This window comes from Glycine max, chromosome 8 (genome assembly GCF_000004515.6).
Source record: "Glycine max cultivar Williams 82 chromosome 8, Glycine_max_v4.0, whole genome shotgun sequence".
Classification (NCBI taxonomy): Eukaryota; Viridiplantae; Streptophyta; class Magnoliopsida; order Fabales; family Fabaceae; genus Glycine; species Glycine max.
In genome coordinates, this window is record NC_038244.2 from 42,207,178 (window position 1) to 42,232,642 (window position 25,465).

Genomic DNA, 25,465 nt, shown 5'->3' on the forward strand with positions numbered 1-25,465 from the left:
ATTTTTTTTAAATAGTTATTAAATTAAAATTTCAAATACTTAATTGGAAGGATTAATCACTCACAATATGAAAAACTAAGGTTTGAATCATCACCGAGAGATTTTCCCCATTTAATTTTTTACCTATCTTGAACAAATTTGCTTTTCAAAGAGGGTACTTGTTAGAAATAAAAGAAAAAGAGGGACCTTTGATTGTATTATCCCATAGATGTCTTTTAAATTCAATTGGTTTAAAGTGCAGATATTAATTAGTGATGATATTTACCTTTGAGTCAACTTTCACTAACTCAGTCATTTTTTAAATTATCCATAACTATCACAAACTTCCAAATATTTTATAAAAAATAATAATTTGAAAATTTTAAATCAAAGAAAATCAACAAAAAGGACTAAATTCGCTTAATTTTAAACATAGAGGGACTTAATTAGTTAAAAAAAACAAATAAAAAAACTAAAATCATACACAGTCTAAATTAGAGAGGGGCCAAAGTAGTAACTTCAACAATCATAGCTAGGTAGCTGGTCAGCAGAGAAGTGAAAGAGACTATTGATACCCCAAGTTTGTCCTACATGTATAATAGCCAAGCTAATAGAACTTCCATGTGTTTAGCTTTTTATTGCCATTATAATTTGAAGAAATTTTACCTTCTCTTGAGTGGACCATCATCTCACCATCTGTGTATGGATAGAAATTGAATTGATTTGAGTTAGTCAAAGTTCACCCAAAGGTGACCATCCAAAGATCTTTTCCTAATCTGCACTTTAGACCAATTGAATCTGAAAGACACACCTAAGGGGATAATATAATCATGGGCTCCTCCTAGTTCTTAATAAAGGCACTTCTTGAACTTTGCTCCATATAAAATATATTAATGTTAGAAAAGTTGGGAGTAAAGTACTATTATTAGAGGACTATGATGCATAGATATTCTTAAATAATGTATTTATTGGATTCGTATACGAAATTGAATAATCTTTACTTGAATATTTAAATAATTAGTAGTATAATCTCTCTTTTTAGTCATAAATTTTGCATTTATAAGACTTAAAACTTGAATACGAGCTTTAAGATACCAAATTCAGTATCCCTCCAACCAATAATTTATTTGGTTGAAATCGGTATTGATATACTCATCCGGTACAATTCAAATTACATGGACAAAATATGTAATTAAGTGAAGTAATTACCTGCACCAGTCCTGGCATGTTCTTCTAGGTATGGCATGATCCATGTTTGTAACTTTGCGTGGTGAAGATTGATTCTGAGCTGTTCATAACTAAGTTAGGCAGAGGGAATTAGTGACTATTACACTTGGGTCAGTTCAAAGAGATTTGATTCACCAAAAACAAAAGATCAAAGAGATTTGACTTATCCGAGGGACAAATTGCGACTATTACACGAGTAAGGCTGCACTGCATGCTTATGGTTACAATGGAATCACTTAAAGTGAAATTGTTTAAAAAGATGGTAGCAAAACCAAATAACAAAACAATGACTTTGATTAAAATTAGAACCATCTCAACTACAAGGATCAAATAGAGAGCTTATTAATAAATGTAACTTTGAAGGGACAAAACAATAATAGAATGAACTCGCGTTATTGTAATAATAGATCTTTAATTGCAAAAACTCCACTTGCAGTTTAAATCCTTGCATAATTGAAGAGACACACAATAATATATTTGATTTATACATCATATTATTGGTTTATCATCAAGCAGAGTGCCAAGTTATTAACTAACATATTGGACCAGTTTTATATTCTGCCACACAATAAAGGGGAAAGAAAAAGAAAAGAACAAAGCAAAGGAAAAGAATAATAATAATAATAACACTAACAATAATAATAAGTCCTATAAAACAGTAAAAAGAGAAGCATATAATAGAGAAAGGCAACTCACACACATCAGCACCATCATTACAATGATCACTAACCATCCCACATATTGAGCCTAAATTCCAAACAATTCCATTCCTCCTTTATTACTTTGTTTTCAACCATCTGCCCCACCTTTTCCCCTCCCTCTCTTCTTGCTTGCACCCTCCTACACACCATGTCTCCTTTCTCAAACCCTCTCTTTCTTTGTTTCTCACACACTTCACATAGTATATAAATATGCATATATTTTTATTCACATGATGACTTGCACACGAAAGACCTTTTTCTCCAAAGAGCACTCACCATCTCTAGTTTATGATATCTTCATTTCTCTCTAGCTGTTGCAAAGGAAGAACAAGTCTTATTTGGGAACCACATTGAAGAAGAAGTAAGAAAGAGGAAGTAGTACCAAAGCAGAAGAAAAACAAGACTGAAGATGGAAAGAAGTGTATATTACTATGTGCTACTTCTTGTATTTGGTCATTTCCTTTGTTCAGGTAAATTTCCTTTTATATTTCTTTGACTATGTGTGCTTCTTCACTTTTGTTCATTTTCCTCCCTCATATCTATTCTGCTATGGATATATACTTATATATATAGACAAGTTGCTTCTGGTTTAAGATTATGCTTCTCAATGCTCTCACTCTATGTTTCTCATTTTCTTCTGTTTCTAGAATTACTTCCTTTTGTATTCTTTATCTTGTTTTTTTGGCATATTATTATCTGCTTTTCTCTTTTAGTCATAGATTCTTTGGACCACCAGGATATGTTTTTGAATTCTGTAACCCCAAGATGCATTTTCCTGCACCTGAGTTTGGCATCTCAATTGCTTTATTATTTTTTTCCCCTATTGTTGTTGTTCAAGTTGAATAAATATACATGTTGGACCAGTTGAGTGCAATTATCATATCCAAATTTATTTGTCCCTCCATCATGTTCATTATGTTGCACTATAGTGTACCAATTGAGCACTTTATTCTATTCATTAATTATTTTTTAAAGTAGTAATAACAATGATAGTTTAAAATGCTGTGTCCTTATAGTAGTTTGGTTGGTTATTTTATATGGCTTGTTTAGCTGAATTTCAACCATTTCTTGCAATCAATCATATAGAGTTGTATTCCACACCGTAATTTAAGTTAATATAAGAACTGCAGTATTTCACATGTAGTTGTTGTATTCAATCTTTCTTCAGTTCCACCGTTTCCTGAAAAGATGCAAGGGCCCAGCTTTTTTGGCTCATGTCTCAATGCAAAAGATACCCTACTTGTCTCTAGTGGCTTTTCTAGATTCACTGTCATATAACATGTGGGCTTTTAAAACAATAAGAAGGGTAAAGGGCATAATAATTAGTTTCAATGCAACTGTGCAAAATTTTGAATAGGACATTTTTTATTTCATGCCAAGTTGAATGCTATAGGAACAATTTTAATCCATCTATAGCACTTTTACGCCCTCTAAAAAATTCCTGATATTTGATTTAAAATCCATTTCTCTTTAAGAGCAACTCTATCATAAGAGTAGGTTGAGTTGGAAGCTATGGTGTGAGAACGGTTCTTACATAAAAGAACCGGTTCTTAATGTTAAAATATCATTTTTCTAGCATAAAGTATAAAAGTGTGGAGTAATATGTGAGACCTATTTTCAATTTTTTAAATTGTTTTATACCATTAGAATAAACAGTTGTTGAAATTCTTAATTCTGATCTGACACAATAGGACTCATCAAAGTGAAGATCTAAAGAGAAGATACACTACTGGAGATGCGCATACTTATGGACATAAAATAATGTAATAATAATCATACATAACCTTACTTCTAAATTGTTATTTCAAACACAGGTTCAAGTAGGACACAGAAGGAAGCAGCAAGACATATGAATGTACTAAGGCATAATGAAGAGAAACAACATGAATTTACAGCCTCAAAGTCCACCACTCAAAGGGACATCACCACACCAATCACTACAATTCCCAACTTAGTTCCCATCACTTCAACAAATCCAATCCTGAATCCTAATTCCAACCCTGATACAGTCTCTCCAGCCTCCACACTCCCAATCACAACTCCTACCATGCCAAACAACTCTCCAGTGTCCTCTTCAGGTGCAAGCTGGTGCACTGCAAGCCCAACATCCTCACAAAGAGCCTTACAAGTGGGATTGGACTATGCTTGTGGATATGGTGGCACTGATTGTTCTGCAATTCAACCTGGTGGGAGCTGCTACTTCCCAAACTCTGTCAGAGACCATGCTTCTTATGCCTTCAATAAGTATTATCAGAAGAATCCTGTTCCTAATAGCTGCAATTTTGGTGGAGCTGCTGTCATCACTAGCACCAATCCAAGTAGGGCCTCTACTGTTATGATTCTTAATGTTATGACCTTACTCCTTAGAAGACTATTGGAATTGTTTTGTTTGATTTGAGAAAATAATTTTTCAAATAATTATGAAAATACTATTTTTCTTATGAATAAATAGCTTATGCAATAACTGTGTAAAGTAAATGACATAGTAAATGACATATAATTACAACTTATGATGTATGATAAGTTTATTAATTTTTATAATAATTTTTTAAAAAATTGTACCTATCATGATTTTGATTAGCTAATAGTGTAAGAATTTTACTGTACATATACTGTATTTGTTTCTTTGTTTTATTTCTTATTTTCTAAGCTTTGCATAGAAAATGGTGAACAACAAAATGATAATTTTACCATTTCCTGAAGAGATGGAAGTTAACAAATAAGAAATAAAATAAAATTAAAGTGACATTTTAATAATGACTAGGTAGGCCCTTAACAGCACGTTAAAGGTTTAGGCTAGGTGACTATTTTTAATTTAAGAATAAGAGACACAAATCAAAATGTGCAACAAGCCAAGAAAACTAGCACTAGTAGTAGTACTACTCTGCTGGAAACCAAAGTGAAAACACAGTGCCTTCGATTGGAGATCAGAACTATACCTGTGATGGATTCTTGGGTTCCATTCTACACAGACAGAAAAATAAAATAAGCTTTTACTGCACCTTTTTTAAGGAAATATTTTACTGCATCTTTGAATAGACTTTGAAAGTGCCTTGGGGTGATACATAGGAACTAAAAAAGTGCCACTGAGTGATGCCAGAAGTCAAGCCTTTTTCTTTTTCTACTTTATTAGAGAACGTATCTCAAAAGCCTCGTATATCTTGTCAATATCAAAGGTAATCCTATCCTATTTATCACAATTTGTTTTTCAAAACATTGTGTGTAAAATAACTAATGTGTATACTTTTAATTTTAATAAAGACCCTTGACTTAAAATGTTGTCTAATACATTAATTAAACTTGGTTGATTAGAAACTTTTATTAACTTATTAATGTGTTGCATTGCAGGTACTGGGGCATGTCAATATGCATCCACTAGGTGACCATCTTTAACCATATCTTCTTTCTCTCTTTTTTTCTTGTCACAATTTGTGACAAAATCTCATAATATGTGGTGCTTAAAATTGCAGTATTAGTTCATCAGTCTTGAACACAACAAACACAAGTGGTGCAAATGTATTTGGTTCAGTACCTGTGCCCAAGAACCCCTCTGCCTCTGTTGCTGCAGCTGCCACATCAGCTAGATTTGTACAATTTTGCCTTATTCTATGGTCATTAGCAATGTTGGACAAGAATTATCTATAACAATAATATTGAGAGTTAGATTTTGCTTGGATTTGGTCTTTATTTTATTTGGGGGATGGGGAGAAGGGTTGTGTACTAGAAAAGCACATAGGTACAAAACCATCATCAATATGACATACATGATAGAACACTTTGTAGAAAAGTAGCAATAATATGAAGGGTTTCAGTAGATATTTATACCGTACATTACTTTTGTTTTCCCTTTATATGTTTAGTGTTTATATTTATATTTCCCTATTTCAGTTTCTTAGAATTATACTGTGTAATGTGTATAAAGGATGCACATTATTTCTCTATGCAATGGAGTGTCAGATTGAATGAAGTTAGGTTTTGTTTGGTTGAAATGAGAATTAGTGGAAAAAAAATAGGTGGAAAATAGGAAGAAAACTTATATTTTTTACTGTTTGGTTGAAAAGAAAAAAAAATAGCACGAAAAAAGAAAACATACCATTTCCTATGGTTTCACGAAAAATTTCTTTCCTTAGGACAAGAAAATGAGAGAGAAAAATTGTTAAAATGACCCATTTACTCATTTTCTTGCATGTCTACCTACATTAAATTAAAATGATATTAAAAACTATTTAATACAGTTACATTTAAATTTTCTTACTTTTTATCTAACTAATTATATTATAAAAAGTTTATCATCTTTCTTTCTTTCCTTTTTTTATTTTTTACTTTTCCTTTTATTTTCAATTTTTGGTTTTGTGATAATCCACTAATACCTGACAAAGCAACTCGAATAAAATCAATCCAATATGTTGTTTCCTATGCACTTGTTTGTTTCAATAGTATTTCCAAATTCCACAAAACATCTTATATGAAAAAAATAGACTGTATAATCATCACACTTTAATAAAAAATCTCAAAATTGTATTCGTTTAAAAGAAAAATAAAAATCGTATTTTCATTATAAAATAGAAATTTGTTTATTTTGATAGTTTTATCATATGAATTTTTATCCTATAACAAAGCTATCAAAATAAGCAATCATGAATAAAAAAAATTATTTTTTGTTATCTATTATCTTTTTTCTTACAACATAAAAACTCAAATTGAATTATTATAATTTTCGAACAATACATGAAAGATAAATATTTAATATAAAAAAGTTATATAATTTTTTTAAAAAATCACATAATTTTTTAAGTAATGACAAATATGTTTAAACATACACTCTAAATTTAATGCTCTCTATGATATAGGATGCATTCCTCTAACAAGAATATGTAAAAGATTAACTAAGGCTTAATTTTTTTTAGCCATCTAATATAACTGCTGGAATCACGGATCCCCGTATATTTGTTTATTCTTTCTCGTTCTACTTTTATGTGAATAAACAAACTGTTTCATTGATTGCGTTACCTTCTAGCTACGTTTTATTTCCAAAACAAATTGAAGTTTTATCCATAAAGTAGTAGGGAATGGAATTTTCTTCAATTTAAAGTCTTAAAAATAAATGAATGGGATAAAAGAAAGAAGCAAAACTGAAGGTGCTGGAAAAACATTCTGATGAAAGGTTACCTATATAATTGTGCGTGATACATTTTAAATTGTAGCTCTTTCCTCCCTAAAATCACCGTGTAACTAATGCTAACAACTTTCACTTTCACTACTCATGTCTAATCACATTATACAAAAACTAATTCCCATCAATACTAAAAATTTGAGTTATATACTTGTAAGAAAAAATTGCTGCTTATTAGAATTGCTCCCAATAGTTTAATTTTTAATCTGTCTAAGAAAAATTGACTTGTTAATATAAATATTATAAGTATATGTTGGCCATATGATTCAATATATTGTTCAAAATATTATAACTACGTACATCTATTGATCCAAGATAAAAAAAACCTAAGCAATTTGGTTTATTGCTATAATTAAGAAAATGTGTTGAATGATTCATCTATCTATAAGTTTCTTGAGTTATATATAGTTTTATATACACTCTCAACATTACCTTTAAAATGCATAGATGAGCAATTTTGTTGACTGTGATTTAATGAGACTATCAACTCACAAGTCATAACAAATGAAATTGCTTTTGTCTTGTCTTTTTTAGTTATTTAAATCATTATCATGGGTCTCATCCAAACCATGTTTGGTCTTAGCAAAGGAATCGGAAAACCCATTTATTTGCTTTTTTATAACATTCTAAAAAGGGGTCAACACTTTGCGAAAGACACCATGTCGGCTATCCACTTTGAATAACTGGATGAGGCCTTAAGTTCCATATTGGCATCAACAGCATATCACACCCTTTATATATATATATATATATATATATATATATATATATATATATATATATATATATATGAGAAAAAAATTAATTTAAAAAATACTAATAAATAAAATTATATAAAAAATTGATTTAATTAATATTTGTTTAATTTTCTTCTAGTAATAGATCATATCTCAATTTCACATATAAAATTAATAATAAATATTTTTATTAAACTTATTAGATATTAGATATTTAAATAATTGTTTTAAAAAAATTGACCCCTTATGACCAAACTTTATAATTGTATTACTAAAGTTTTTTTAGGTTACTTACCCATTGAAGTTACTTCAAGAGCATTCAAAGGCATTGCAACAGCATTCAAGAAGACTCAAGTACTTGAAGAACAATGACTTCAAGAGTTGAATACCATGAAGCGTCTCTTTATTTTGGTTTGCAAGTTCATGTAATTATGATTCTATTGAATGATTCATGGAGAGAGAACTAAATAATCACGATGTATAAAAATAAAAACAAAAAAGTACACCATGAACCTGAATAAAGTTTGAAACGGAGGAAATGGTCTAAAGAATTTTGCTATAGCTTAAATTAGAGCTACAATTTTGCTATAGCTTAAATTAGAGCTACAATTTTGCTTTTCTGGGTCACCAAGCTTTCGGCTAGAGGTAGCAAGTTTGTATACACTTCATGAAGCCCATTATATGTTGTTGGACCAAACCGTGAATTTTCGGCTTGAGAGAAACGGAGGAAAGCTTATTGTTTGAGCCTCCAAATCTGAGACTTTAAATCATGGTCTACCATACACTCTGATCAAATTATGATTTCATTATTGAATTCATGTTTCCTATCTTACTTATGGGGATTTTCTTCCTACACCATACATATTTCTTCTATACCAAACAATTTTTTGAAAATTCCAAAGTTGGCCCTGTTAACTTCTTCTACGTTTGTTGGGTTTTTTTTTTCTTCATACACCATTCTCATATCCTTTTGGTTGAACTCCTCCTTCCATCTTGTGGTTGGTTTAGTTGAGGTGAACTGTCACGGTGGTCGTTCATAATACGTGGTTGTCATCGTGATGGGTGTTGTAGTGTAATGACAAAGAAAGTAAGTTTTTTTCATCTGCAAGTTGGATTTGTGCCATAATAAACATACAGATTGACAATCCATATGAAACTTACGAAAGGATTTCATATGTTTTAATTGGTTGTAACAAGAGTAAAAATATAGGACATACAAGAAAGATTTAGTATGAACAGTAACCGACAATAGAAAATGTGAGTGTCCCTTTAAGCTGCGAGTGAAACCAATGTTAGGAGGTGAAGGGTGGATGGTGAATACCACACTGATGTTTGTGACACTCTTATTAGCAAAGAGTATGCAACCTACTAGATGCAATAAATATGCTCGAGCTACTAGGGTCCACTGTCTTGTGCCACCTTTGTTATGATAAATATCTCACAGTCAGGCTAGGCGAACACATGCCCCTTTACATTGTTCAGTCTCATCTTTTGCTTCTTGTGTAATGACTTCAAGCAACTCAACTAACAAGTCTACAACTTTGTCTACATCAATAGCATCGAAGGTATGGAAGACACTTGTAATAGGCTTATATAATAAGGATGCCACATCATCGAGGGTTATAGTCAGTTCTTCTATCGCTAGATGAAAACTGCTAGTTTCCTTGTGTCACCTCTTCACAAAAGCATATAAAAGTCCCATGTCATCTATCTCCAACGAACATGTAATCAGAGAACTTAATCCTGTAACAATCACTATGCCTTCATCTCAGGTGTAGGCCTTCCAAATTTCTCTACCTTCCTCCCATGAGAGGCCAACTTCAACTCAGTACGTTCCTGTAAATAATTAAAATTAATTAGTTCAAATAAAATGATAAATAGCTATTCAAATATGATATAATTAAACAAATAATTATCTCTCCTACCCAAACTCTGATTGTCACATGATCAGCATATGACGTCAATATTGATGTATCATGGGGCCTTCCTGGAAACCCTTTGTATCAGCACCTACATCATCTGGAACTGGCTCTTGAGGTTGCTCATGAACCTCCAGCATAATTCACATGGGCAACATCCTGAACAATGGCTACAGTTGTCCGTTGTCCACGTGCAGATATTGTCGGCCTTCAACGCAGAGAGACTTCTTCCTCATCACCAGCAACCTGTCTACCTAAGATTTCCTAAAACTCTATCTAAAACTCAACACAATCATCTGATTCTAACCATAATCTATAAATCTACACATTAATATCAAGTAATGTCATTCTTAAAATAATAGTTAACTTTCATATTTCAAAACAATTTTTTTTTCATTTTATTACTCAAAAACTAACTAACAAATTAACTAAAAAATCTTCTAAAACCATATTGTATTATTAAATGTAGTATCTTTTAAAAATGTAATAAAAAAATTAAATTAACATTAAATGATTAATCTAGCAAACTAAAATACATCATCTTTATTTTAAATATTTTATAAATTACAATTTAATTTATTCATAAATAAATATTTAATTAAAATAAATTTTTATAGTTGAAATTACTAATTCTAGCAAACTAAAATATATTATCAAAATCAAAATACAATTATTTATTTCTAATAAATGACTACTTTATTATTTTATAAATAACTATTTTAATACTTTTAAATATTTATAAATGAATGAAGATATTAATTTTATATTTTTTTAACTTTGAAATAATATTTATGTAAATATTAATACTATTAAATATTTAATATTTATACAAATATATTAATAAAAAAAATTTCTTATACAATATTACATATTTTTGTTTAACTAAATTTTAAAATATAAACATTATAAAAATTTTCAATTTTTTTATTTAACTATTTTAAATATATAAAATTATTAAAATAGTTATTTATAAAATAATTAAATAACAAAACAATTTATACATTGATTTTTAAATAAAAAAATTTATTAAATAAATTATTTATTTATTAAATTAAAATAAAAAAATAATGTATCAAATTAAATAATTAAATAAAATTAACAACAATAGTTATTTACAAAATAAATAAATAATAAAAAATTTAAACATTAAATTTTAAATAAAAAAATTTATTAAATAAATGATTTATTAAATATAAAAATTTTTAAAATGAAAAAAAAAATATATAATCCATACAAATTACCTCTTGTACCATATGGATTGTCAATTCATATGATTTAAGCAGTAAAAAAGAAAGATATATGGAAAGAAATAATGAGAAGAAGAATATATGATGGAATGAAAAAATACAAATTGGTTTTGACAAACTTACGGCACAACAAAGAGGGAAAGGAGGTGTTAATGGTGTCTGCATGGTGTCGCAGCACAGCAAAGAAGGGAAGGAGGGATTAATGGCGGGGGTAATTAGTGTAGGGAGGAATGATATATTTGATTTTTAACTTGAAGGATAATTTGATCTTTTCATTATACTTGTTGGATGTAAAAGAAGTTATGTTAGTTGCACTAAGAAAATGTGTCTTACTTATGAAACTTAAGTTCGCTGATTTATTTGAAGTTTTAAGAAAGCATTTGACTGCACACTATTTTTAGGCTCAAGTGTATTGGACCATGTTGTGAAATAGTGGTTGTTGGCCATGCGATTGAAGTTCTTACTTAGAGGGCCATATGATTATTAAAACTTAAAAGCATCATGAGAATGCACGTGTACCGAACCCGTATTTGGGCATCGGCGGCATTGGTATGTGACAATGGGGGGGGGGAATTTAAGAATAGAAGAGGGTTGCTATGGTCCAGGCTTTTTAAAGGATGGAGAATGCATGACATTTGAGAGAAATAACCTATCACTTGAGTCCCGGTGAGTAACCTCATTCGGTAAAAAATTGTGGCAAGGAAATGTGTTTTGTCGTGTTAGGAAAATTACTATTTGCGTCCAAAATAATATGTTAGCTATCTTTTTTTTTCCTGTTCAAAAAACATATACTAGCTATCTTCACTTGCAAAATACTACACCATTATCAAGATCGGTTCAATAATGAGAAAGGCTTAAAATAAATTTTAAGATAAAAAAAAATTTCTTTAAATGAGAGAGTCATATGTTACATATTTTTCGTAAAATATGTGATATTTTTGTTAGCATATGTGATATTTTTTATTTTATAAAATTTAATAGTGAAACTGTCCCTGGACGTAGAACTGTGGTTTTTTTTTAGTCTCAACAAGTCTGCATCTTTTTCTTAAGTTACTACATTGTAAATTTATAATAGCTTGCCATGCATGGCCAACGAGGTTGATGTTTCATTTCATTATTATTCAAATCGGAACCTTTTTCATAAGTTACTCCTTGTCCTTATAGCCTAAGACTTCAAGCATCATCGACATATAGCACGTACATGCCTAAACATAAATATTGAGCAAAATTAACTAAACTGTTTAGATTTTTTTATACTATAAGTCGGATATAAAATAAATCGAAGATAGATACAAAGAACAGAGGAAAAAAATGATAAAAAAATGAAATAAAAAACGATTTTAATTTTAAATTTCATTTATCAACAATATAAATATTTTATACTAAAAACTAATTAAAATTAATTTAAATATATTTTTGTATCACAAAAAAATAATTTTTTATAATTGATTGATAACATAAAAAACTTTTAAATTATTAAGATATATGCATCTCTCCCTTCCTTAACATAGATAGTGTCACACTCCGGCTACCTTGCTGGAATCTCAATGCCACCGATATCGTTGTTGTCTATGCCGCTGCCGGAAAAAGCCTCCAACGAGGTGGAGGAAAAAGTTTTAGTTATGTCATTGAGATTAGTCCTACGTTACTAGAAGATAAAAGGTACGATAAAATGGCTATAGTGGGTGCAATCCTACGTGGCATGGCTAGGGTTTGGATATGGGATGGCAGAGTATGTGGTGGAGGCGACCGGGTTCCGCCGCGAGATGGTGGCCGGAGGTGGCAAGATGAAGGAATGTGGCATGGGGAGGGTGGTGGTGGTGGGTGGTGGTGGTGGTGGGAGGATACGGACCCTACCCATGTGGCACGTTTGTTGCATTATATATTGTGAGAAATACAAGAAGGGCTTCATCCAACGGTTGAATGAAGCTACGAGGGACACGTGGCATGATCGTGTGGTGGATGAGGTGTTGGGGATGCCAGTTATGGAGCTTTGTGGTCGTTTGTATGGTAATAATAATGCTTCTTGGGTTGGCTCCATCTCCATGTGATATGAAGCTTGCCGGTGGTATTATTATTTTGCAAGTATTTTTGTTTTCCAATTTGTTGTTTATACTTATTATTGAAATTGACATTCAACATGTAATATCGTGGGTTATGGGTTGCCCACCATGTTGATGCACATGAATCTGTGTCAATGATAATCCACATGGAATTGATATGCATGCATGTGCAATTATATAAGTAAACGAATTGGATATGAAATCATATGCAGTGTGGAATTTGAAGTTTCTTACGCCATAAAATAAAACAAATACTATATTTTTTCGGTACTAAACAAATACAAGTTTTTTTCTTTTATAAAATGTTTTCTAATAGTAACAAGTAAAGAAACTTTTAATTCCTTTTAGTCTATTTTTAGTAATGAGTTCTTTGTAAATATTACTATATCTCCTTAAGATTTATGAATAATTTATCTTTTGAATGAGACAATTCTTTATCATTTTCTGAAAGAAGTGACATACTGTACATAATATAACCCATAGGTTGATTTAGTGGCGCCACCAAAAATTTCCTCCGGCAGTGGTGCGAGGCGAAAAACGACACCAGAGATTTGGATTTGATGAAATTTTACCTTAATTACCTTAATTGTTATGTATTTCACCTAAGTTGCATGAAGAATGAGTTGAGGATATATGTAATTAAGATGATTAATGGAAGAAAGATTGTGGCCCTTTGTGCTAATCTAAATTTCGGCCTCATGGTGATTCAAGATATAAGATGTGAATTAGTTTTTTTATGTTGTTTCTAGTATTGAACACAAATATCACAAGAACAGACCAGAGTGAATTATAATTTTAAATTTTTTTTAAGTCTTTTAAAAAGTAAATAAAAATAAATAACATAATTTTCACAAACAAATTGTTCAAACGATATTTATAGATTCTGTAAAAAAATAAAAAAATAAAACAAAATCAAATTTGAATCAAGAGAAATAAAAAAAACCAAACACAAAGAGCTATATATTAATTCGTTTCTTCCAGGACCATGTTGAGTTCTTGGTCCATTAAGTTTACAAAATGATACATTTTGATCCTTTCAATACATATATGATGGTCTAATAAATATAATTGAGGACATGTACATTCTATCAAAATTGTCACAAAGGTTTTGTCTTTGACACTTGTATATAATAACTTCAAGAAACACTTCTCAAAGCAAATGTTGTGGAGGACTATCAAAGTCATATCTTACTTGAGAAGGTAATGTCTTATCTAAGATAAAAAAAAAAAAAAAAGAGAGAGAGAGAGAGAAAGAGAGATTGTAGATTGAGTCTATTGCAACACAATACTAGTTTATTAATTTTATTTTTGTGTTGGATGTTGTAATGTATTTAATATTTTAATTTTTTAGTATAATTAATTCACTTTCTTATGTTTAGGTATGCACATGATTAACTTTAAAATAATTTTTACATGCACACCTACAAATAAGTCAATTAGTAATGCTAAAAATAAATTATAAAGAGTAAATACATTACAATCCAACATATCTAACTAGAAATAATGTTCGTAGAATATCTCTCATTACATTTACTAGATTTTGATATCATATATAACTGTTAGGATTAAAATGTATCATTTCAAAACAAAATCATTTTTTAAAAAAAAACTTAAAATACTCAAATGAAACTATTTAAAAATATAAAAAATCAAAATAAAATTATTTAAAAGATGTTGTTTCAATTAACATATTATATTATTATTCCAATCAACATTAATTAACATGATACACTTTTCTGATAATATATTTAACGTTTTATTCAAAAAGAATCAAAATAACATAAAAACCAAAATGAATTTTTTAAAATTTAATATACCAAAAGAATAAAACACTAAAAACATAAATAACCAAAAGAAATATTTGACTAAATTTTTTCACCACTTTTTTCTTACCATTATTTTTTCAAAGTATTGAAATATTGTATCTTTTCTTTATATATAAAGTGATTTGACATATTATATATATATATAAAGATGTTAAACGAACACTATTTCTCCAAATTAAAACCCAATGAAGAAACAAACTTCACAATTCACATTGAAAATCTTTGACCCTCTTCTCTCTCTACACATGAAGTGACTTGACATTTTACAGAAAAAGAAATTAAAAATATATAAAAAGAGATGTTACATGGAACAATTTTCCAAATTAAAAACCCCATGAAAATCCAAACAAATGAAGGACAAACTTCATCCATAATTAGCAGAATCTTCTCCCCTTCTTTTCTTGAACAACCCCTTCATTCCCAGCCAGCATCATGTATTTATCCCTCCTTTTAAGGTTGGTGCACTCAAACCCTAAAGCATCAGCCAACTCTCTCTGAATGTAATTTGCCACTTCATGACTAGACCTTCCACCAGCACATGTGAGTTCTCTAGGAACCTTTTCAAGGACTTGAATGTCATATCTTGGCCAAGGGTTCATGAAGAAGAAAATAGGGTCCAAGACCTTTAGTCCACTGGCTGTGGTCCCATAAAACATGGTCACATGAGCATTCATAGCCACAGGCACAATCTCATCAGCAAGTTCTGCAAACAAGGAACTGAACCTTAGTAAATATGGCTCCCTACAAGTTGTTCCTTCAGGGAACACCACCAAATCCCCTTCACAAAGTAACCTTTTCATAGTTTCCCCATCTTGTTTTCTATCCCTTGTGAGTCTCATTGTCCTAATTGGAGCTATCAACTCAGAAACCTTGCTTAAGCTGTATGTGACAGCAGTCAAACGCCTCCCCAACATTATGCTAAGAAAAATTGGATCCATGAGAGTCCTGTGGCTACACACATAGAGCACCCCTTTGTTTGACTCAGATCTTTGTTGGTTCTTGTCATTGAAATTCAGAATTAGGCCACTCCATATTCCTAATGCCAATGTAAATTTGCAACAAAGGAAAACCCCAAGAAAAATTCTGTAAATGGCCATCAGAAATCCAAGTGGAAGCCACGTGAACATGAAGAGGGTTGCTGAAGGAGTAGGCAAAAATGCTAGCCTTCCATCATGAAATATTAAGGGCTTTGGATATTTGTTTCTTGGCATCACTTTTCCCTCTTCAGTGATCACCACATACGCCTCCTGTGTCAATAATGTGTGCGTAGTTGGAATAGCTAGGATAAAGTTGTATAGATATTTCTATGTTAATTGACACTTAAGAGAGAGAAAAGAAGTATAATAAATTATATGATATGATTCAATAAGAAGAGAAAGATAGAAAAAATAAAGTTGTCAAATAAATATATAATATATATGGGTGTTCATGTATAATTACCAAAAGAATAAGATAAAACAAAAATACATAAATTGAATTAAAGGTGTCCGGTGGTGCATTGCAATCTAAATGTAATTAAATGTATATTATGTTGTATCAACTAAAGTAAATATGACAGAAGGTGAAACCATAACGTACACCTGTGGACTAACATAGGTTTTATTGTAAGGTTTGCTTCGTAATAATTTTGGTTTGAAAAAAGATAAATGAACACCTACAATGCTATTATATATTTAGTGAGAGAAAAAAATATAATTATATTAAGATTTCAGATGTGATAGAAAAAAAAAGATAAAAGTAAATAGGAGATATTAATAATTAAAGTGTTTAAAATAAAAGGTATCTATATTCAAATGATTTTAATTTTCTTTTTGGTCAAATAATTACATACTTCAAGTTTTGGTGTCATGACATGCATATATAAAGTTCCATATTAACTGAACTTTAAGAAAATTAATTAACATTGTATTTAACATCATATACATTTGTTTTGTGCTTCGTATACACATATCTTAAAAATAAAACTTAAAATTATATAAAGCAAACAGCTATTGTCTCTTTGTTCTGTAAAAAAAACAAAAAACTATTGTCTCTTTGTGTTCACAAAACATTTGTCATTCTTGTATACCCTCATGATTTCACATTATTTTTTTTTACCCTCGCCTTTATATATATTTTAAAAGTGCCAATCTTTGCTCTCTCTTCTCCACTGGTTTGAAGCAATTTGACATTTTACAAGCGTCAAGAGAATATTAGGAAGGAAAAAAACATATGTGAAACAAGCATTTCTTAATTTTTTTTCTATATTCTTTCTCTAGCTAGTTCAGTATATGGAAGCTAAAAAGATAGTTAATTATAACAAAATACTAACATTATATTAACATACTATAGCCTCAAGAAGTAGCTAGCTAGCTTTAGAGATACCTTGCAAAGAGAAACAAAAAGTTGATCATGAAGACTTGCGTTACCGATCCCAAGGTCAGGTTTTGTGTCTCCAAAATAATCCATGAGGGCACTATGCTTCACAAGCAAACCAGACTTAGAGAGAAAACCCGTGAAGTAACAGCCAGCAGTGTGCAACTCTGTGGCTATAACAGCATCAGCATTCAAATACTCCTTCAGAAACCCTTCTACCATCACTCTAGGCATAGTGGTGAAGAAAACTCTGGACCCTACTGAAGCCACTACCTCATAGGCCTCAAGGTTGAGGTTCTCCAAGTAGAACTTTGGCAAAACTGCCCTTGAAGTGTTGTCCATGTCCTTCATTCTGAGACCACAAAAGGAAATGAAGATCATGACCCTAAGCTTCATTTCATAGTTTAAGATCCACAATATAGGGCATGAACAAAGCAAGAGGAATGCCCTAAAAATGCTTCCTCCTTCAAATGCAACAAGCATGAAATAGGGAAAGAAGGAGTGAGTCCTTAAGAGGACTTTGTGAAAGTCACAAGCTAGGGTTTGTGACCCTCTACCCTCCAAATCGCACTTGGTAATATTAGGGAAAGGGGAGGGTTGATGCAAGGGTTTGGATGAAAGATCACCCCAACGAAACCCAAGGCTTTTAAGTTTCCTAGAAAATCCATAACATGATTTAACAAGCACTTGGTTCATGACCCAATTTGCAAGCCTTAGGGGCACCAAGTAGGACACCATTTTTTGAGTTTCTTTGATCAGTATAAATGTATAGTGTTTATACCAATTGAAATATAACAAGAAAGGATATATAAAGCTGAGAGTGTCAAGGCAATGAATGGTTGTTGGTGTGGAAGAGGAAGATGGCCAGAGAATATATTTATAGTATTAAAATGGAAAGGTGCAAAACAGCATGGATTTCTGATTATTTCAAATAGCTTTTTTTGGAGTAATTAATATTATAGGTATAATAAATTTTATATTTTTATGACATTATTTTTTCGATCTCTTTATTATATCACTTATCTAATCATGTCTTACATTTCTCTTTCTTTTTCTTTTTCCATATCTTTGATGATTATAAATTCTTTTAAGAATTCATAATTATATAAAAATAGTTTCTCTTTTTGTACGTGTAATCTAATTTTTCATTTAATAAAAGAAGTATTTTCTTTTAACTTTTCAAGTCAAGTCACATGCATACAGTTATATGGTTTAGAGGATAAGAAAAAAGAAAAAATATAATAATAAAGTGTATTATTTACATCATTAATTACCTATAAAACCTTTTTCTACCTATATAATAAATTTATTTTATATCTAACTTAGTCTAAAATGGTGATTACATTTTATCAGCACTCTCTCCTTTGTTTTCCATGCAAAAAGTCATGATTATAATGAAGAGAAATTTTTAATTTTACATAAAATAATTTTTTCCTCTTTATATCTTCGCAAAAAAGTCTTCTAATTTTATCTCTTTTTTATTTATTATATTTCTTCATTGCTTATTTTTTTTATCAAAACAGACAAACATTGCAATAGTGAGATATAACGAAAGCATAAAGAGAAAAAAAAAAAAAAAAAAAGATACACTTTTTAGTTGCATGCGGGAAGATAGGAGAGATGTTATAATTAACATTTTTTTCATTCTGCAGTATTTTTTATATATATATATATAACTCTCTTTTTTCTCATACATAATCTATCACATCTTTTACCTTTTTTTTATTTTCTTTTTTGTATCTTTCTCATTATTTCATCAGTATATCTGATTGAGGTAAATTAAAATTGGTGAGGCAGATTGTAGCATTGGTTAAAGACACATGCTTTCTTTTTTTATTGCTTTTTTATATATAAAAGAAACATTTTTAACATTGTACCACGCCACTGACATTTTCTTTTTACCAGTCTGGCATATTTATATCATCTGAAGCAATGCATGCAGCAGATGCACTAAGTTTTATCTGCCTATCCGTAATTAATGATCAAACCCCTATGTCACTGGCATATCAAAAGTGCTCCAAGTAAGAAATAATTTTCAAGAAGCACGTGAATTTTTTTATTTTTTTTTTCTCTCCTGATGTTGTACTAGTACATAAGATGTGTTAAAATGTCAGTGCCTGCCTCTGAGAGAGGCTTAATTATTGACAACTTTTTTCTTGGAAAATTGACCTCACTCTACCGAGAAAACATACAAGTAAAGACCCACAGGTAAACAAATTAAGTTTAACATGTATAATTATATTTTGTTTTATAATAATATTTCATGATTAATTAATAAAAAAATCATCTTATCAAATACTAAAAAGAAGACATTCTTTATAATTAACATGATGTTGGTCCAAATGAAATTAGATTTAAATTTTAAGGATGATCTTAAGTTCAAAAAATATAATTAAAAAGAAAGATTTCGTTAAAAATTATAAGTTAGACTTTTAAAATTAATCATTAATAAATTTAATGTAAAAAAAGGACTTCATTTTATAATAATTTTTGTATACATAGATCTTTGGTTAATAAAGAAGCGCATGTTAGTGTGCATAAATATATTATAAATTGTAATTATTACTACTCTACTACATATATATCTTTTAATAAGAAATTAATTAATAAATGTAAAGGGTGGGAGCCCACTCTCAACTTTTTTAATCCGTCTTTACTTATATTAAATTTTTCTTATGAAAATTGTAAATATTTTTAAACTCGTTTTATATTTATTGAAAGCAGTAAATTTATTTATTTTATTTTATTGAACTTTAAAATATTTTAATTCAAAATTAATGTAAACTATATATTATACATTTTATAATATTAGGAAAATTCTTCAACGAGTATTTTACAATTAGGAAATTAGATAAAATATAAAAATATTTAATGAAAAATAACCTTAGGCAATTAGAATATTATATTTATTTAATATTTTCATTTTGAATCATTAATAAGCATATTAATGCTACTTATTGCTATCTGTCATATTGCAATACCAGAGTAGCTGTAATGTGTTTATGATGTAGTACCCTTATATTTTTTACAGAATTTACGATGTACCTTTTGAACCATTTATTCATGGAAAAATATAAACGTTCAGTTTACCTTATCTTTATGGGTGGAAGAAGAGAACTGATAAGAGGAAGAAAAAGTTGAGATAGAAAATGATAAATATGATAATATAAAAGAAAAGGATATATATAAAAAGATGTGAAAATGAGATATAAGACAAAGTGGTCAATATTCTTTTTTATGAATTATAAACATATAAGGAAATAAATCTTTTTTTTTATAGGGAGCTAAATCTTATTTGTATGAACGTTGTCGATTCTGCAAGACAAGCCAAGCTTTATAAACAGTGTATACCCCATGATATTAATTTAGACATTATAATTTGCTGTTGGCAAAGTATGACAGCTTATTAATGATGTGTTTTTCTATATAAGGAGAGATTCACTTATTTTTAGAGTTATTTCTCATCTTAATGATTTATTTTTTTATATTTAATTATTAGGATTGGTTACTTATTTTATTATAACCCTTAGATATTTAGTTGACAAAAATATTTGTTGTACAAATAAATGTTTTAAAAATCAAATTAATTATTGAGGTGGTCAAATTAATGGTTTAAGCTAGATTTAATGATTTAATTGTAATTTTTTAATTTAAAGAATTAACTCAATTATCATGAATTTACAATGTTAGGCTTACTACTCAAACAATTGAGTCATGTCGTTTTTGTAATAGTTTAACTTGAGTTGAATTGTCATCAAATCAGTATTAATAAAATAATAATAAAAATAAAATTATATATGAATATGATTATTTTTATTTATTTTACGTTAAAAATAATATTAAATAAATATAATATCACAATTTTATAATAGTAAAAACTAAAATAAAATAAATTTTAATTAGTTGATTGGTTCCTAACATTTAAAGTACTCATAAATGTTCAAATTAAATATATCATAATGCTTAGGTTTAAATTTTAATAAAATACAACAATATTTCATTAGCAATGACAAGTTTGTATTAGAATAAAAAAATTAATGAAAAATTAATATAATATAATATAAAATTATAAGAAATCAAAGACATAAAAAATTATAAATTGATATAACTATAAATGACTAAATTTTATATTTTATAAGAAATAATAATAATTCGTGATAAAATAATTTATAACTATTTGGAATCTGTATTAAATATATGTTTTTGTCTATCTTAAAAATGTTTTAGATTAATTTTAAATATTAAGAGATTATATATATTAGTTTAAACCGGTTTTCAACACCACTTTTTGATCGAATCTTGATTGATTCTCACTGATTTTGAAATTGTCCATTTTGTTTGGAGTTAATGAACTGGTTACCAAACTGTTTACAGCCTGGTCAATCTATCTTTAAAACTATGGTACAAATACTCAATTTCTAATTTTAGTAAAGAAATGTTTTAACAAATAATCATAATTAAGCTTTTGGGATCACAGACTCTCAGGTGAGATTTAGCTAGAATATTTTTACAAATTTTAATCCTTTAAATTAATTATTAATCTGAGTTTAGTTCAAAACTTAATCACGCTTAAAATTAAAACTTATACTTTAATTTAAAAAACTTAACATAAATAAATACTTATAAATAGTAAGTTCTTCATACTACATATAACTGGCACATATTTTCATGGAGAATGTTTGATGACAAATAAAAGATAAAATAAAATGATAAATTTATAAGAAATAAGATGTAACAAGAAAAAAAAAATTAAAGAAAAAATTGGCATGGGGTCAAATATGTGTTTCTTATACTAAGTTATTCATATATTATTATCCTACTTTTTATATATATCTAACTTTTCTTCTTTTACATATTAATTTATTTTTTTACTAATTTCAAATTTTAAATATTAATCAACGTTTTCTTTACAGAACTCTTTGCAGAGTGAAGTAAGAAAACCAAAAAAAAAATAAAATTAATTTGAATTAGCTGAGATGTGATGGCAGCCATTGATCGCGATATCTATATGCCTAGAAATTAAATACTGTTGTAATGGCTACCAACATTTTTTTTAATTTCAGTTAAGGTTCCAGCAAATTAATTGTGATGAACAATAGGTTGTAGTATAAATTTGAATAAAAAATAATTATAGTTATAAAATATTTTTAATTTTCTCTCTATAAATATATGCGTTTAATTGCATGATAATATTTTAAGAAAAACATTATTGTAAAAAAATAATTATCCATTTCGAACAAATTCAAATTATTTTATTGTTTACACAAGTGTGCCTAGCACGTGCTGACTATTGGAAAGTTAACGCAATTGAACTGTTGTTCCTTATATAATTAAGTCACAATCAATACCTAGTTCAGTACTCTCATTAAATTAGTTTAGTTTTTTTTAGTAAATATTGTATCATGTCTTACTGTTATTTTGGTTTCTATATATTTAGAAAGAAAAAAATAAGAATCTTTGTTACACGATAAATCATTTAAGCTAATTAATTAGTTTGTTTATCTATCACTATTAAGTTTAGTGCGAATTATATTTGCTGCCAAAATAACAATTGTCAAAAAGAATATTCTTTGAAAAAGAAAATTAATTAGATTAAAAAAAGTTGAGACACATGAAGTGAGACGTGAAGGAGTGGTTGTTTGTTGCTTGCTCTTAAAAGGAGGTATATAAAGACAGTAACGATCGTATTAATGATATATTTATCTACTTTTCTCACTTATTCATTGAAACTGCTTTGGCAAGTGCAATAATTACAATATGATGGGTAATGTAATTAGATTAATAACTTGAGAAATAAGTTTGTTAATCAGTCTTAATTTCGTTTCTTTTAATCTCTTAATTCCGTGTATAAATACCTTATTGAAATAAGGATCCGTTGGATACGCATTGAGGTGTAGGATAATAAGGATAGCACATGACAATTGCATAAATTACTCGACAATTTTTATTTATTTTGTACTTTATTTTATTGACAGTGTACTTTATAGAATTTGTTATATGAAGTATAGCACCCTCTTTAGTATAATTATTTTAGTATACTTTCACAATGGCACTAGCGTTGCAAATCTTCTCGCAAAGTATACCCTCCCTCTAGATTTAGGACTCGAAATTTTTGTAGGCTTTTTAATTTGTTCAGGCCTAGGGGTGTTCAAATGCCCAGAGCATCATGACTATTTTTTAGCTTTTTGGTTTTCTTGATAACAAAAGTATAGATTTTTTTTTTAAAAGCGCATCTACTAGTCCATTTAATGGCATGTTCTTTGACTCATAAATTTATTGATCTATTTAGTTGTAAACTTGTTAACAAGATTCAACACAATGGTAGATACTTGAGTTTTTTTTTTTATGTATAAAAATTGTCATATAACTTCTGGCTATAGGAATATTTTCCTATCATGAAAAAAACAGCCTATTGACTTATTTTAAAATAGGTTCATAAATTTATTTAAGGGGTTTACTATATTTTTTCCCTAAACGTTTTAGAATTTTTATTTTTTTAACTAATTTTAGTCCATTAAATTTTTTTCATTCTTACTTTTAGGATCTATTTGGTGCCCAGAATAATAACTGCATGAATAAATATAATTTTGTATAACTTAGTTAAAATTATAATTTTTTTATCATTTTCATAATTTAAAAAATAATTAATTATTTTAAAAATTATGTATGTAATTTTAATGAAATGATATTTTTATTTCATTTGAAGATAATTATATTATATTCTATGGTTATCTTATTTGTTATCTTAGTGCGTACAAAACATTAGATAAATTTTTTTTAAAAAACTATCATGTGTTTATTATATCTTGCTCTCCTATTCTATCTTATGTTATCATAATTGGACCACTAAATGAGTGTTTTAGTCCAAGGAACCAAACTAAAGACAAAAAAAAATAAAAATTAGAGACTAAAACAATATTAAATCATTTAAAACTTGTTCACTTTCCTAACTTTTACTCACCCCTTCCAACTTAAGAAAAAGAAGAAATGGCTACCCTTTTCCACATGAAACAATATGAAAGAAGCAAAGTGGTAAGCCGTAACAATAGTTTTAAAATCTAAACACTATAACATCCCATTTTTTTCATAAAATAAAAAGATTTTTATTTAAAAATTAATAAAGTTTTTAAAAATTAAATAAATGATAAAAAATATTTTTTTTAAGAAAATTAAAATTAGAGTTTTATAGTATTAAAAAATAAATAGAGTAAAATGATATTTTAAAAAATAAATAAATATTTTAATTGGTTATGTATTTAATAAAAGAGTAAAATAGAGTTCATTTTTATAAAATAATAAAATAAAAAAAAATGAAATGAATAATAGACTCAAAGTATTCTAGCTATAAATAGAGACATATTAGATCAGTTCTTTACCGTTACGATTAGTCTTTACGTTTTTGTCTTCCTCCCAAATTCGTTCTCCTTCTTCCTCTCCCAAAATGTTTTTTTCCTACATACTTCCAAACATGTCCTAAATAAAACTACGATTCCAGATACATTAGCCGTTGGATCATTCTGATATTTGGACACCACCTTTGAAACTCATTTTTTTCACATTCCCGCCGTTGGGATTTGCGAAATAATGTTCGTAAGTAGAGAAAAATTCCTCACACGGAGACAGTAAAATTTAGACTTCAATCCTTTCCTTCTTCTTCTTCTTTCTAATGCTTGAAAACCTTAGCAGAGTAACTAGAGGAAAAGTTTGAGGAATCTTAGGGAACTACTAGAGGCGTCGATATCGCTGCCAAACTACACACATGAGCCCGCTTAGAGGTAATGGGTGAATTTATCGCAATTGGGATTAAAGTGAACATATGTAGGGATCCTTAGATGATCAAATTGGGGTTTATTTTGGGATGCTTATTGTATTGTAATTTTGTCTTTATGATTATAATCATGAGATTGTTATGTTTGATGGGTCAATTGATGCCCTAATGCGACTTGTTTGATAAAGTTGGATGCTTTTAATGTTTTCGTGCTTTTGAACCTATATTTTTATATGATTATGTGAAAAAAAAATTAGGGGTTTTACTCCCCATGTTGTGAGAAGTATTTTTGTATAATTCGTTTGTGTTTTGAACAAGATTTACTATATTAGTGTGAACATTAGATTGTTGGAAACATTTTTTGTCATGTTTTTTGTCTCATAAGCTTATTACGTGTTGATGATTATAGCAGATATATATGTATATGAATTGTTAAAATAAATTAGGAATTAATAGTTTAAAAAATAAAA

The 25,465-nt window shown here is 28.7% G+C and overlaps 2 protein-coding genes across 3 annotated transcripts; one reads left to right on the top strand and one right to left on the bottom strand.

Moving 5' to 3' along the window:
- Positions 1 to 1,844: 1,844 nt before the first annotated feature.
- LOC100786217 (glucan endo-1,3-beta-glucosidase 12) lies at positions 1,845 to 5,729 on the top strand. Of its 2 annotated transcripts, XM_014779388.3 has the most exons (5): positions 1,845 to 2,377; positions 3,722 to 4,225; positions 4,977 to 5,083; positions 5,256 to 5,286; positions 5,378 to 5,729. In XM_014779388.3, exons 1-5 carry the CDS (start codon positions 2,317 to 2,319, stop codon positions 5,395 to 5,397), a joined length of 723 nt encoding a protein of 240 aa, XP_014634874.1. In that variant the 5' UTR covers positions 1,845 to 2,316; the 3' UTR covers positions 5,398 to 5,729. The 2 variants fall into 2 exon arrangements, with proteins under 2 accessions (XP_014634874.1, XP_006586068.1); XM_006586005.4 differs by lacking the exon at positions 4,977 to 5,083.
- A 9,275-nt stretch (positions 5,730 to 15,004) lies between these two features.
- On the bottom strand, positions 15,005 to 18,072 carry LOC100786742 (glycerol-3-phosphate acyltransferase 1). The gene is made up of 2 exons (XM_003530688.5): positions 17,237 to 18,072; positions 15,005 to 16,119 (listed from the first exon to the last, which is right to left on the bottom strand). Exons 1-2 carry the CDS (start codon positions 17,963 to 17,965, stop codon positions 15,247 to 15,249), a joined length of 1,602 nt encoding a protein of 533 aa, XP_003530736.1. The 5' UTR covers positions 17,966 to 18,072; the 3' UTR covers positions 15,005 to 15,246.
- Between the last annotated feature and the right edge of the window lie 7,393 nt (positions 18,073 to 25,465).